Source organism: Anneissia japonica, unplaced genomic scaffold (assembly GCF_011630105.1).
Source record: "Anneissia japonica isolate Jap-2015-1 unplaced genomic scaffold, ASM1163010v1 scaffold288053_len460827_cov147, whole genome shotgun sequence".
Lineage (NCBI taxonomy): Eukaryota > Metazoa > Echinodermata > Crinoidea > Comatulida > Comatulidae > Anneissia > Anneissia japonica.
The window spans coordinates 313832-326974 of NW_022725151.1; the positions used below are offsets into that span (position 1 = coordinate 313832).

The 13143-nt window shown below is 35.1% G+C and overlaps 1 protein-coding gene across 2 annotated transcripts in view; it reads left to right on the forward strand.

The window, feature by feature from the left end:
• The window catches only part of LOC117112665 (phospholipid phosphatase-related protein type 1-like), a 12424-nt gene extending 9104 nt beyond the window's left edge, over nucleotides 1-3320 (forward strand). The window contains exons 4-6 of one of the 2 annotated variants that reach the window (XM_033255778.1): nucleotides 865-1041; nucleotides 1950-2093; nucleotides 2699-3320. In XM_033255778.1, the coding sequence (XP_033111669.1) occupies nucleotides 865-1003 (139 nt within the window). In that variant the 3' untranslated portion in view covers nucleotides 1004-1041; nucleotides 1950-2093; nucleotides 2699-3320. The remainder of the gene's footprint in view (nucleotides 1-864; nucleotides 1042-1949; nucleotides 2094-2698) is intronic. The other variant, XM_033255779.1, reaches the window with a different exon arrangement.
• Nucleotides 3321-13143: the final 9823 nt, after the last annotated feature.

The following is a 13143-nucleotide window of genomic DNA, read 5'->3' on the forward strand; positions in this document are numbered from 1 at the left end:
ATATATATGTATATATATATATATATCGATCCGTTACGCGTGTGCGCGTCGTGGCGTTGCGTATTCATAGAATCGCGTCGGCAGACGACTGTCGGGCGCAGTGAGTGCCCGGCTTTAGTGCTTAGTGTTCATGTTGTGCACAGTTCGGACAGTGCGCTCTCTGATGACTTTTGCCAATCCTGTTCCATTTGACAGGTTTACATTAATAACGTAATTTTGAAATTCGGTATGCAAAGTTTTTGTAGTTTAGTTTCTGACTAAATAACTTTATAAACAGTGTTGCATTGTTGTATCAACGTTATTTCCTGACAATAACCACGACGTTCACAGCGTTCGAGAATGTTATAATTTTGTATTTGCTGGGTCTCCATAATTTCTCCAAAAAAATTCAACGTAATGTGATGGCAGTTCATATGCCTTTAAAAAAGAAACCTGTAAATTTACAGTAAACATGGTGGCAGCAGAGTGTCATTTTGTCTTAGTCACAGTATTTATGTTGTCAGTCCGTTCATCCTTCTTTCCATCTATAGATATATCCACCATACATCCCTCTGCCGGATTCAAGGGGAAGGGCGAAGCCGACAACTCCACCCCTACTACTTTTTTAAATAAAAATGTGGAAAACAAAAGTCTTAAAGTGGCATTTTCAGTCATATAAGAGTGTCATATTTTATAAAAATTTCGTATTTATCTCCAACTAGGGCGGTGGGTCTGAGGTAGTCTCTAGACCCTCCGTATTTAGTCCCTTCTTGGTGCAGGCTTTTTTTTTTAGAATTCTTAGATCCATTACCTGTCTTCCCGTTAGCAGATCTGACAGTCTTTGAGCAGGAATACTTTAACCAATTAATGAGATTCGTTTTTTAGATTTATCTGGGCACGGTTGGCAGAATACGGTGTACTCGTCTTCTTTCGCCTATTTTCGGATGCGGTCTCGTTTCAGTTGCGTTGCTGTTATGCGCTTCACGCGTTTCGTCGTACAGGAATCACTGGAGTGACGTCATAGGAGGCTTTATATTAGGCGCTTCAGTTGCAGCCTATTTGGTAAGTAACTACAATAAAACTATCCTGCAACTACTACTAGATGATTATGATGAAGATAATGATGATAGTGATGATGATGATGTTGTTTTTGATAATGATGATTATGATGAATATTAAAACAGAAATGCGGAAACTAAAATGAACTTAATATTTTTAAGGAAGAAAAAGAAACTAAAAAATAATGTTAGGACAGAAACATCAAGCCGATGTGATGTTGCACCAACGGTTAGGTGGCCTGATCAACATACACTAACCCAATTACAAGCCCATGAAATGTAACCAATGGTATTAATAGTATTATTAATATTTTGCTTTCGATGTTATCATTTATTTAATATTTTAATATTAGGCCGTTATAATATAAAGATAATTTATTCGTCGTTCTTAAATATTAAATCAGTGCAGATCCAACAGTATGGTCGAATTATTACAAAGGTTTTTGTTATACCATTATATATCTATGCAGGTCTGGCAGGATACTAAACGGCAGGGGGAAATATCCTACCCAATGTTCTTATCACGCGCCATAATCAATGTTTAAGTTAAATTCATTTCATTTTAGAAATTAGAAAAAAAAATCCTTATGTAATAGGAGTCTGGCATGTAATAATACAATATGGAACGCCAAAATTAATCAAAGCTGGGGTAATTCTAATTTTTTTTTGGAATAACTAGACGAACCTCTCTTTATTTGTCGCTTTTTTCTGTCGTTGTATGTTTTAACCTAAACTTCTTTGTCCTGCCTCGTTTTTAGTTCCAAACGTGGACCTAGAATGAATGTCAACTTGCTTTTTAACAATTTTAATGAATAAAGAATGATTAAGGAGATTCATTATAATATTATCATAAAAAAATGCATAATTCCTGTTACTGATTTCGTCTTCTAAATTTTCATCCACTAATCACAGTGCGTGAGTGTTTTACGGTGTTTCTTTGAGAACTCAGATGGACACTCGTATCCCGTTGACGAGATGCTCTCATTTCCTATAATGCGTCTGCCTCGAGCCACCATCACGCCTCCCACATTTCCAGTTCCACCTACTATTCCTACGGTAAGTTTCAGTGTAGTGCATGAGTCGTAAATAATATTGTTGTTCTGTATTTATGTAGGCCTACATTTGAATTGAAGGAGAAGAATGTGGATGTGAGAGTGTTTATATTATTTTATAATTTATTCGCCTAATAATATTAAAGATTGCTTGCGGCACACTTTGATGATGGTCGTAGTAAAGAGCAAGCATTTAATATTGTTACTTCACCATGTAAACTTTCAAACAATAATATAATAATTATTATGTTAGTAGTGGCAACGATGATAATCTAATAAAATGTAATAATTATAATAAGATAATAATAAGTTAAAGATGCTGCTATTGATTATGATGTGTTGCTTCTGTGTTGTTGTTGCTACTGCTACTGCTTTTATTCCATGACCAGCTTGTAATCTTTGAAAATTGCGTTTCATTATCCCTGTCCCGTCTTTCAAAATTATCTTGAATACAAACCTGCCAGTTTGCATTTATTTAGAACCGATTATTCGAAGGATTACAATACTACATGCATCTCCACCTTTATGATAATTTCAAAAAAAAAAAATGCTAATAATATCCAACCCATCCTTATTGTACGCCATGAAATTTCCCCCTTGCTTTTGCAGAATGATGCCCCAGCTTATATGAACCCGTCCTTCGCCTTATATGGACAACAATGATCTAAAATCTTTCCGTTTGTGGAGGAAACTATGTCACGTGATTCATATTACATTCACAGATTGATTACACCTTAGCTTGACGAGCAGAAAACGGATGGTTGACTTGTTAATCCAGAGTTGAAAGGTCAACAAGAAGCCAGGAAATTACGTCAACAAATTGTGACAAGATCAGTGCAACATAGAGAATTCAGGATATAACAAAATGCGCTTAATATTATCGACTTGGCCAAACAATTGTACATTATGATAGGAGATGTAGTCATTTTCATCAAGGCCGGACCAATAATGACCCGGACCACCAAGAAAATTTGATTGTAATGATAAAAGAGTCATAATTAAAGGATCTCAGAATGAGTAGGCCTTCCTACCCCTTACGCAAAAGCAAAATTTTCCACTCAATTACTGTGAGTAATATTACTAAAAATAGACTTGTCGATACCTGATGCAATGTGAAATAAATTTTACTATAGATACGCTGCGAAAGGAAAATGTGGCCTACAGAAGTGTTGATGTATAGCCTATATAGTTTCATATATATTATTACTATTGTTATAGTAGCTGTTGTCATTTATCGTTTGGTATAATAAAAATATTAATTGTAATTGATGACTCCGTGCACTCGTCTAATTAAAAAAGAGAGGACGAAAGGAAGAAAGAGAAAGAAAATAGGGTTGAAGAGAGGGAGAGAGAAAATGAAGAATGTATTTGTCACAACAAAGCCTACCGAAACAAATAGGCCTAACATTGCTTAATATCAACAGAGAAAGCTGCAAACAATTAGGAGTTTAACTGATTAAATTAGTGGTGACGCAAGTAAGGGGTCTAGCGAATAGACCCCACCCACATTGGAAAACACGGTACCCATAGGCAAACAGTTAATTATTTTCTATGAGTATGTCTTGTCTGAGTGCATCAAGAGGTGTCTATTGAGAAAATTTTCTAAAATCATGCTGGGCTGAGGTGAATGTGCCACTGAAATTAATATTGATATCAGTGAGTTTTAGCCTTACCGAAATCTACCAGATTAGACTATTGGAAGTTCCACAAGAATGAACGCTTGTTGAACGCAAGACCCACATTATTTTTTTTTCCAATGTAGGCTACAGTAGTAGGTGACGATTTTTGGACTTTAAACGTTAAAACAACACATTGTAGCTAGTTAGGTAGGGTTGTCTATAAACTATAAAACAAAGACCGAAGACCCAAAAACGAAGAACCATATTTGTTTTCTTTTATTTTGATGATAATTCGCTGGCTGTTAAAAATCACCTAAAATCACCTAATTTTGCGAATTAGCGCCCCTCAACTTATCATCGTGCCCCCTCACTTCACCTATGCACCCCCTATCATCATCCATTTCAAGACATCTAGATACGCCACTGACATACATGGCCAGATGAATGAAAATACTCAATCGATGTGACACCAAATCGTAACCAGCATCCACCATGCCCTCGCCACGCAACTGCCAAAAAACTATTTTTGACAGCGAAGGGACGCTGGCAACGCCGGGGACGTCAACTCAATTTTGAGATTAATTTTCCGTAATCGTACGGGAATCATAACCAGCCTTCACCATGCCCTCACGATGTCACCGGGGACGCAACTGCCAAAAACTATTTTTAGCAGCGAAGGGACGCTACCAATAAGCAATCAACAAACTACCAGGTTTCTGGGTTGATTTGCAAGGTACTACATGGCTCAACTACTTTTTACTTGCGGGTAATTGGTAAAAATCGCACACAAATCATACGTCACTGACAACGCCGGAGACGCGGCAACTCGATTTTGAGATTAATTTTCCAAATACAGTTATACTAAATAACTTCTAATGACGAACTATTGTATTCAGTTGTCTTTGTTGGTTATTCAACTGTCATTTGATCTATTTTTTCGGTGATATTACCGTTCTCAATAATCTATAAAACACCCACATAACAACGTGACGTTAGATTGATCGGTGGAGACGCCGTGGTGACGGTAGGGTACATTTTCGTCGGAAGGTATCAAGATAATAAACAGTTTCATTGGACTAGATTCTTGCTTATGCTAACCACTTGCTTAAATAAGATTATACTGACACTGGTTTCAAATCACGGTCAAGTAGTAAAAAATCAATTGAAAATCACCTTATTTTAGCGCCGAATTAGCGCCCCTCAACTGATCATCGAGCACTCTCATCACCTTCGCGCCCCTCATCACCCCCTCCAATTTTCATGACATCTAGGTACGCTACTGACTTACATTGCCAGATGAATGAACATACTCAATCGATGTGCCACCAAATCGTAACCAACCTTCACCATGCCCTCACGATGTCACCGGGGACGCAACTGCCAAAAACTATTTTTGGCAGCAAAGGGACGCTACTAATTACCAATCAACAAACTATCGGGTTTCTGGGTTGATTGGCAAGTACTACATGGCTCAAATATTTTTTACTAAGGGCCTAATAGGTTAAAATCGCACACAAATCATACGACGTCACTGACAACGCTGGGGAAGGCGACTCGATTTTGAGATTAATTTTCAGAATAAAGTCTTCAGTTGTATTTGTTGGTCATTCAACTGTCATTTTATCTATTTTTCAGTTATATTACCATTCTCAATAATCTATAAAACACCCACATAACAACGTCATGTTAGATCGATCGGTGGGGACGCCGTGGTGACGCCGGTAGGGTCAATTTTCGTCGGATGGTATCAAGATGATAAACTGTTTCATTGGACTAAATTCTTGCTTATGTTAACCACATGCTTATTATTATTATTATTATTATTATTATTATTATTATTATTATTATTATTATTACCTAAGATTATACTGACACTGGTTTCAATTGAAATAACTCACAACTTTCGTTTGTATCATATCTCTGTTCACTTCGTCGCCGAACGATGGCAGCAGATCAAAAACAAAATACATCATACAATACCTTGTACACACAATACCTTGTTACGGAATGTGTAAAATGTACTGGACGAGTTCTCATCCCCGGCGTCACTAATTAAGATTAGGACGGCACGTATGAAATCTTCAACCACTTCCTGATTTCACGACGTGCACATGACAATCGGGACTTTTATCATTTAACATTTTGATTAGGAATTAATAAAACAAACATTACAAGTAGACCATAATAAAACCCAAACTATTTGCTCAATTACTGTACGTTTTCAAAGATACCCAAATGGTACAGGGTACAGCCACACAAATTATTGCGCATAGATGCCACATCTCGCAGCGTCTTATAATTTGCAAATTATTTTCATTGTGTTTAATTTTGAGAAATAGAAGTTATTGTAGGAATTGCTTTTATCATTTGGTCATACCTTTTTATATCTGTGTCCATGACCACTGTAATAACAATGTAGTTAATTTTATTATCTCTGTGTAGTTGAAGCTTTCTTCATTGAATGTGACTTTATCCTGGTTAAATAAATTACAAATAAGTAAATATATGAAAATCATCAAAAATACTTTATTCTTAACCTCACACTTCCCGAAATAATAATACACGAGGTCGCATCAAGAGAATTTCTGACGGTGGGTGGGGCGTGGGGGGGATGAAACAAAATGAAGTTCACACTGTTACGGCCACCTCAGCCCCACGGTGGCTTGTGTAAATAAGTTATACAGTGATGTAAGAGTTGACGTAGGGTGGGCTGGGGGAGGTTTAAGATAGGGGTAGTGGTTACGATAGGGGTAGCTTAATGATTGTCAGTGGCGCAATGAGCCTATTATCAGAATAATCCTTTAATCCTTCTGTAATTATGTGAATAAGTGTCTGGCAAATAAGGTGATTGGAGAGGCGATGATATAACTGGTTTTTTTTCGCTCTGCAACTTTCTTTATTGCTGGTAGCTGAATCCACCAACTGATAGACCCAGGATTTTTATTCCACCAGACCACTTAATACCACATGGCACCCTACTCAAAGTTCTAATCCTCCATGATCTCTCAGGCACATCCTGGCTCTGACACTGTGTTTTTGATAAGGAATAGGATGTTGTAATTTCAAGGGTACAGGTGACATAGAAAATGATGAGCATAATAATGTTTGGATTTTGTAATGCTCATCATTATGATGACAATGCTGAATCACTCTTGGTTTCAAGAGATATTTATAGCATTTTTATTTTCATTTGAGCTTCCTGTTTGTTATGCCTACACGAAGTGGTGTCTCTCTTTTGGTAATAACATGAGAGAGCTGACTACAATATTGGAAGTGAGATGTGTATGGAAAATTGAGTGGGGTGAGTTGATTTTCTTTTCTTTTTTTGGTAATTACAGACATTCCAAAAACTCGACACATCTAACTAGAAGGTTGGACATTATGTTTAAAACGTGGAAAACATCTATTTAAAGGAAAGGAGTGTGGGACAACTCTTGAATCAAAATAACTGTAATGATACAACAATGTACCTTTCGACCCAGCCAAATCTACATATATAAGTCAGATATTTACCCTCATATTTCGATCAAAAATGAGCAAACATGTTTCTTTAAAGTTTTACGTTACACCTGGCTCTTATACACATCTTCCAAACATTATGATGCTCATCATTTTCTATGTCACCTGTACCCTTGAAATTACAACATCCTATTCCTTATCAAAAACACAGTGTCAGAGCCAGGATGTGCCTGAGAGATCATGGAGGATTAGAACTTTGAGTAGGGTGCCATGTGGTATTAAGTGGTCTGGTGGAATAAAAATCCTGGGTCTATCAGTTGGTGGATTCAGCTACCAGCAATAAAGAAAGTTGCAGAGCGAAAAAAAACCAGTTATATCATCGCCTCTCCAATCACCTTATTTGCCAGACACTTATTCACATAATTACAGAAGGATTAAAGGATTATTCTGATAATAGGCTCATTGCGCCTCTGACAATCATTAAGCTACCCCTATCGTAACCACTACCCCTATCTTAAACCTCCCCCAGCCCACGGAAGAGATATGATTTGTTTTAGTTTTTGTGAAATTGATATGTTGTACAATTGAAAACAAAAAGTGAAAAATTCTGGAATGGTAAATGAGGTACAGATTTTTGAATATTTGAAAGCCGTGTCTTAGAGAAGTCATTTGTACAACACACAAGAAATTGTTTTTCTCTGGAGCACGGCTTTAAATATAAACTACTTATCAAAGTAAGATCAAAGAAATTGGGTTGTGGAGATTAACTATGAAAAATTGGGTTGTGGAGATTAACTATGAGAAATTGGGTTGTGGAGATTAACTATGAGAAATTGGGTTGTGGAGATTAACTGTGAGAAATTGGGTTGTGGAGATTAACTGTGAGAAATTGGGTTGTGGAGATTAACTGTGAGAAATTCGGTTGTGGAGATTAACTATGAGAAATTGGGTTGTGGAGATTAACTATGAGAAATTGGGTTGTGAAGATTAACTGTGAGAAATTGGGTTGTGGAGATTAACTATGAGAAATGGGGTTGTTTAGATTCGCGTTCTGCAACCTTTTTAGCTCACGACCCAAATTATATGTCAAGCACTCTGACGTGACCCATCGAACACAAAGTGATTAAAACGTTCGTCGTTTTAGACGCCCGAGGGAAAGCAGGAAGCCCCACTCACTTGATTCTTTTGTGAATTAATTAAAAAGATATTATCACAAACAAAATCACTATATAAAACCCATAAAAATTAAAATATAACTTTGAATTACTCATTTAACAAAATCATCACGCAAGTTATCAAATTTTTAAAAATTGATGATTAACAGACATTTTATTATAAATTCCTAGTGCTGACAGAGACTTATGTGTTATGCGAAGACATAGACACATTAAATTTAAAAATGTTTTCTCATTATAATTTGCAGCTGAATGCCTAACACTGAAATGAACAAAAATAATACTTAAAAGTTGTCATACCTGAAGTACAAAGCTTTTGATATTATATTTTTAACATGAAAATGTGATAGCGCACGCATAACAAAAGTAACCTGACGCACATGTCACACTTAATTGCACTTTCGTTTACTGTAATTTAATTTCGTTTGTCTTATATCGTTCGTGCTGGTTCGTGGTAAGTAAATTTTCACCATCTAAAGAGATTATGCGACCCATTATTTGTTTTCGCGACCCAAACATTCAGTCGCGACCCATATGTTGCGGAACGGTGGTAATTAGATTAACTATGTATGTGATCTGAGTTTATTGACACTATAATAAACTATATATGCATTAATTACATCCGTTTTGGATTAACTACCGGTAGCTATCATAAGTGTATTATGTTATTTTAGTAAGTTTGAACTCTGGGTAAAATTAAAGGAACTTATTGTACTTAAGCTTTCGATCGTACTACTTACATCCTTGTTGACAATGACCACGTGGAATTTGATGTAATCAAATTCAGCTGCCAGATAAATATTCAATAACCTGAAATTGAAATATTGAAATAAGAATCAAATGCATAGAATGTGCATATATATTAAGATAAGATGCACAAGAAATAATAAAAAAAAACAATATTAATAATAGAAAGAGTGAGAATTGAATCCCATACTTTCGATTATGTCATTATTATTATTATTTTTTTTTTTCCTGTGTTCCCTGTACGAACGAACGATTGCCGTTGCATTCAAGTATAGGCGGCGCTCAGCAAAGAAATGTATGTTCTTTCATATAGGCCTATGGTTTATACTGTGTCGCATGTCATAAGTAAAACCGTTTTGTTTGACTTGTTTGATTGCCTTTATGATGCTTATAAATCACGATTAAATATTATATTATTAAAATACAATTAAAAAAAACAAAAAAAAAAAACTAGTAATACAAATAGTATGGTTAGTAACAACCATAATCTAAGGAATTCAATTTTTAAATAGTAAATAGTGGGTAAATGGTTTTGCTGACTACCAGTCAGCAGCATCACCCCATCACCAATGTACGAATGTGGCTTGGATACCTTCTTCAGTCGATGAACGTTGACTAGCATCACTAGAGTAGAACCCACCCACCCCTTGGACGTCGAGAGAAAGTTGTTTTAGGTATTGGACAAAAGGTAAGGGTCCTCATCACGGATTTACTTTCACGATTGTTTTTTTTTTTTTTCTAATTCTGTGTATTCTTCTTTAATTTTCGCCGACTCCAGTCAGGTAAGTGACTGTGATTGTTAATATGGTCGATGATGGCGGCCGGATATATGAAGATATTTAAGTGGTTGGCCTTTGAAATTCTGGTTGATCTGGTAGTGACCATTGTGATGAAGTTTTCATGTGAGAAATGGTCTCCCCGTTTCCCCATTATGTACAGAACTGCAGTTTTGGCATCATTCAACAGAATAGATTCCGCCATGTATTTTTTTTGTCCGAAATTTCATCTTTGGGGATGTACTATGTACTATTTTATTATTCTTATTATGATTATTATTATTATTATTATTATTATTATTATTATTATTATTATTATTATTATTATTATTATTATTATTATTATTATTATTATTATTAATTTTGTGTGTAAGAGGTGTTCTCTTGATTTTCTCAGATAATCCACTAATGTATGGAATCGACAAGTTTCTTCTTCTTTTTTTATTACTGGTGTTGTCAATTTCATCTCTTTTTTGACGTTTTTGATGGTCTATGGGATACCCGTAGTGTAGAGGGCGTGATGAATATCTGATCCTCAACGTCCTTGTCTTTTTGGTAAAATTGTCCTTTCTATGAAGAAGGGTGCGGACTCCTATGAGAGTATATTAAATGGGGTGCTGAAATATAAAAATTTAGATACTGATTTTTGTGCGTTTGTTTTCTGAACAGTGTAGTTTTGAGTCAGTTGTTTGTTAAACTGTCTTACTTTTGAAATTATGGGTCGTAAACGTACACTGACTGAAGAAAGTAGTAACTGGTGCTAATTCAAGAAGTTTATATAATTTGAGAACTGATTTACCATACTTAGTTACATAATATCACATTTTTCAAATTACGAATCTCGTGCAGGTTCGTTACATAGACGAGCTAAACTAAATTTGTGATGACGTGCCAGGTGCATCACTCGATGTAAGCTTAGCACAGGCATTTGTAATGCACAGGATTAGGGTTCTTTTAGAACAGATCTTTGTATTATTATTATTATAATTGTATTCGTATAAAATAAAATCGTAGTCCTATATGAAAAAGTGGATAAAAAACGAGAAATATATGCACAATGGCTCTGCAGTTTAGCCTATCACCTGCCTAGGAAAGAAATTTCTGAACTGATAAAAACGGACGAAAAATGGGTCTCCGAGCAGTTTGTTCTTATAATATTTATGATACTATACGTGGTTTACAAAATTATTTAAATAAATTAACAAGATATTGTGAGACATGGGATTTAACTGTAAATTAACAAAAGTAACATTGGTGCTTTTTTAAAAAGGAATAAACTTAAGAAATATGAAAAATAGAATTACAATGGGACTACGATCAAAATTTCAAAATCATATAAGTATTTAGAAGTTACTTTAAATTCAAATGGTAAATGGAATAAAGCCAAAGAAAATAATTGCCTACAAGCTAATAAAGCCTTATGTGCTTTGAAGGGGGTAATTCAGGGACGTTTTGGTCATCTACCGATTAACTTATGGAATCAAATTTTTAATGTTAAAATATTACCGATTTTACTCTATGGCAGTGAAATGTCGGGTTTAGATGATAGTTCATCTAATAATAAGATACAAATGAAATTCTGTAAATACATATTATGAGTTGGCAACTCAGCACCCAATATTGGTGTTAGGGGAGAATGCGTGTGAGATACCCCATACATGTTGCATGTTCTGTTAACGTTATTAGGTATTGGTTAAGACTGATTTATATGGACAGTGAAAAATTTATGTTATTAGGTATTGGTTAAGACTGATTTATATGGACAGTGAAAAATTTATTAGGCAATGTTATGTCTTTCAATACAGAAAAACACAAAGAAAGAGCCTTGTTGGGCCTGAGATGTAAAAAATCTATTATGTTCCATTCATGGAGATATTTGGCATGAACAAAAAGTCAACGATTTTAATGATTTTGTATTTAATCTAAAACAAAGGTTAACAGACATTGAGAATCAAAGGTTTTTTGAAGAAATTAGACAACATTCTAAATTAAAATTGTATTCACAAATTAAACATAAATTCAGAGCAGAGGATTATCTAAAAAAATGTAGACAATCACAGACATAAACAAATCCTTACGAAATTAAGATTGGGGATATTAGAATTAAAATTAGAAAAAGGAAGATGGTATAATGTTAATAGAAATGAAAGATTATGCAAATTATGTTCGTTACAAAAAGTCGAAGATGAATTTCATTTTACCTTAGTTTGCCCTTTTTATTCTTATATTAGAACGAAATTTCTATTTACCTGTTACACAGACACTCCGTCTGAATTCAAATTTCTTAATTTAATGTCTACTAAAAATATTGATCTCATTTAAAAGTTATCAAAATGCTTATTTTACTCATTTAAATGCAGAAGAGAATATTTAGATGCAATCTAATTTTGTTATTATCATATTTTGTATATTATTTGGGTCAGAGGCCTATGTGAATTATAAATGTTCCTTGAACCTGTTTTCAAGGAAGAAGAAAATGAAACCCAGTTTGCCGAATCCAGTCTTGCCGAAGTTTGCCGTTGTTGTCGTACAAAAGTACTTTGCTTTTGAAAAATGATAAAAGGGCTAAGGAGGAGCCTAATAATAATAAGAAACCTAAAAACTTCCACAGAAGAGTAGCAGTATCACTAACTAGTACGTTTTAAACTTCGGTGTCTCACTCCGGGTTCTGAAAGTTATTAAATTACCGTCAGTAATTACGTTTCTGCATCGAACTAATCTAATAGCAAGAAACTCGTGACAGCATCGCAAGTCTCTTTCGCTGTTATCGATTTACTAACTTTGAGTAGGCCTCCCTGGCAGGCCTAATCGTACAATCTACAGTCAGTGCTGGCTAAATTGCACAGCCATTATGTATCTATTTCTCGGTTTTCTGCATTCTCCGACGTTAAACGTAGGTGAATTTAAATCATCAAACATTTCACTCTGCTTAGCGAATAACTGTTAATGTTCTTAATCTTTTGTATGGCTTGTTCAGGTTCGTTGTATTGGCTGGTAATCAATTAACGATGTTTGCAGTGAGTGGCTTATGGATCTGGATAACGCTTAGGGGTCATTTATGTATTATGTAACACATTTTTTGGCAAATATTGACACCCACCACCCCTCGTAACACTCTGTAACACTTTTCCAAACCCCCCTTTAAATGTTATGTAACTCTAGAACCACCCCCGCCCCCCTTCCGAACATCAACAATTTTAATAAAATCAGATGAACAACATTAAGTGTCAGGATAAATGTCCTCCACTACAAATTTGTCCTACACTACAAATTTGTAG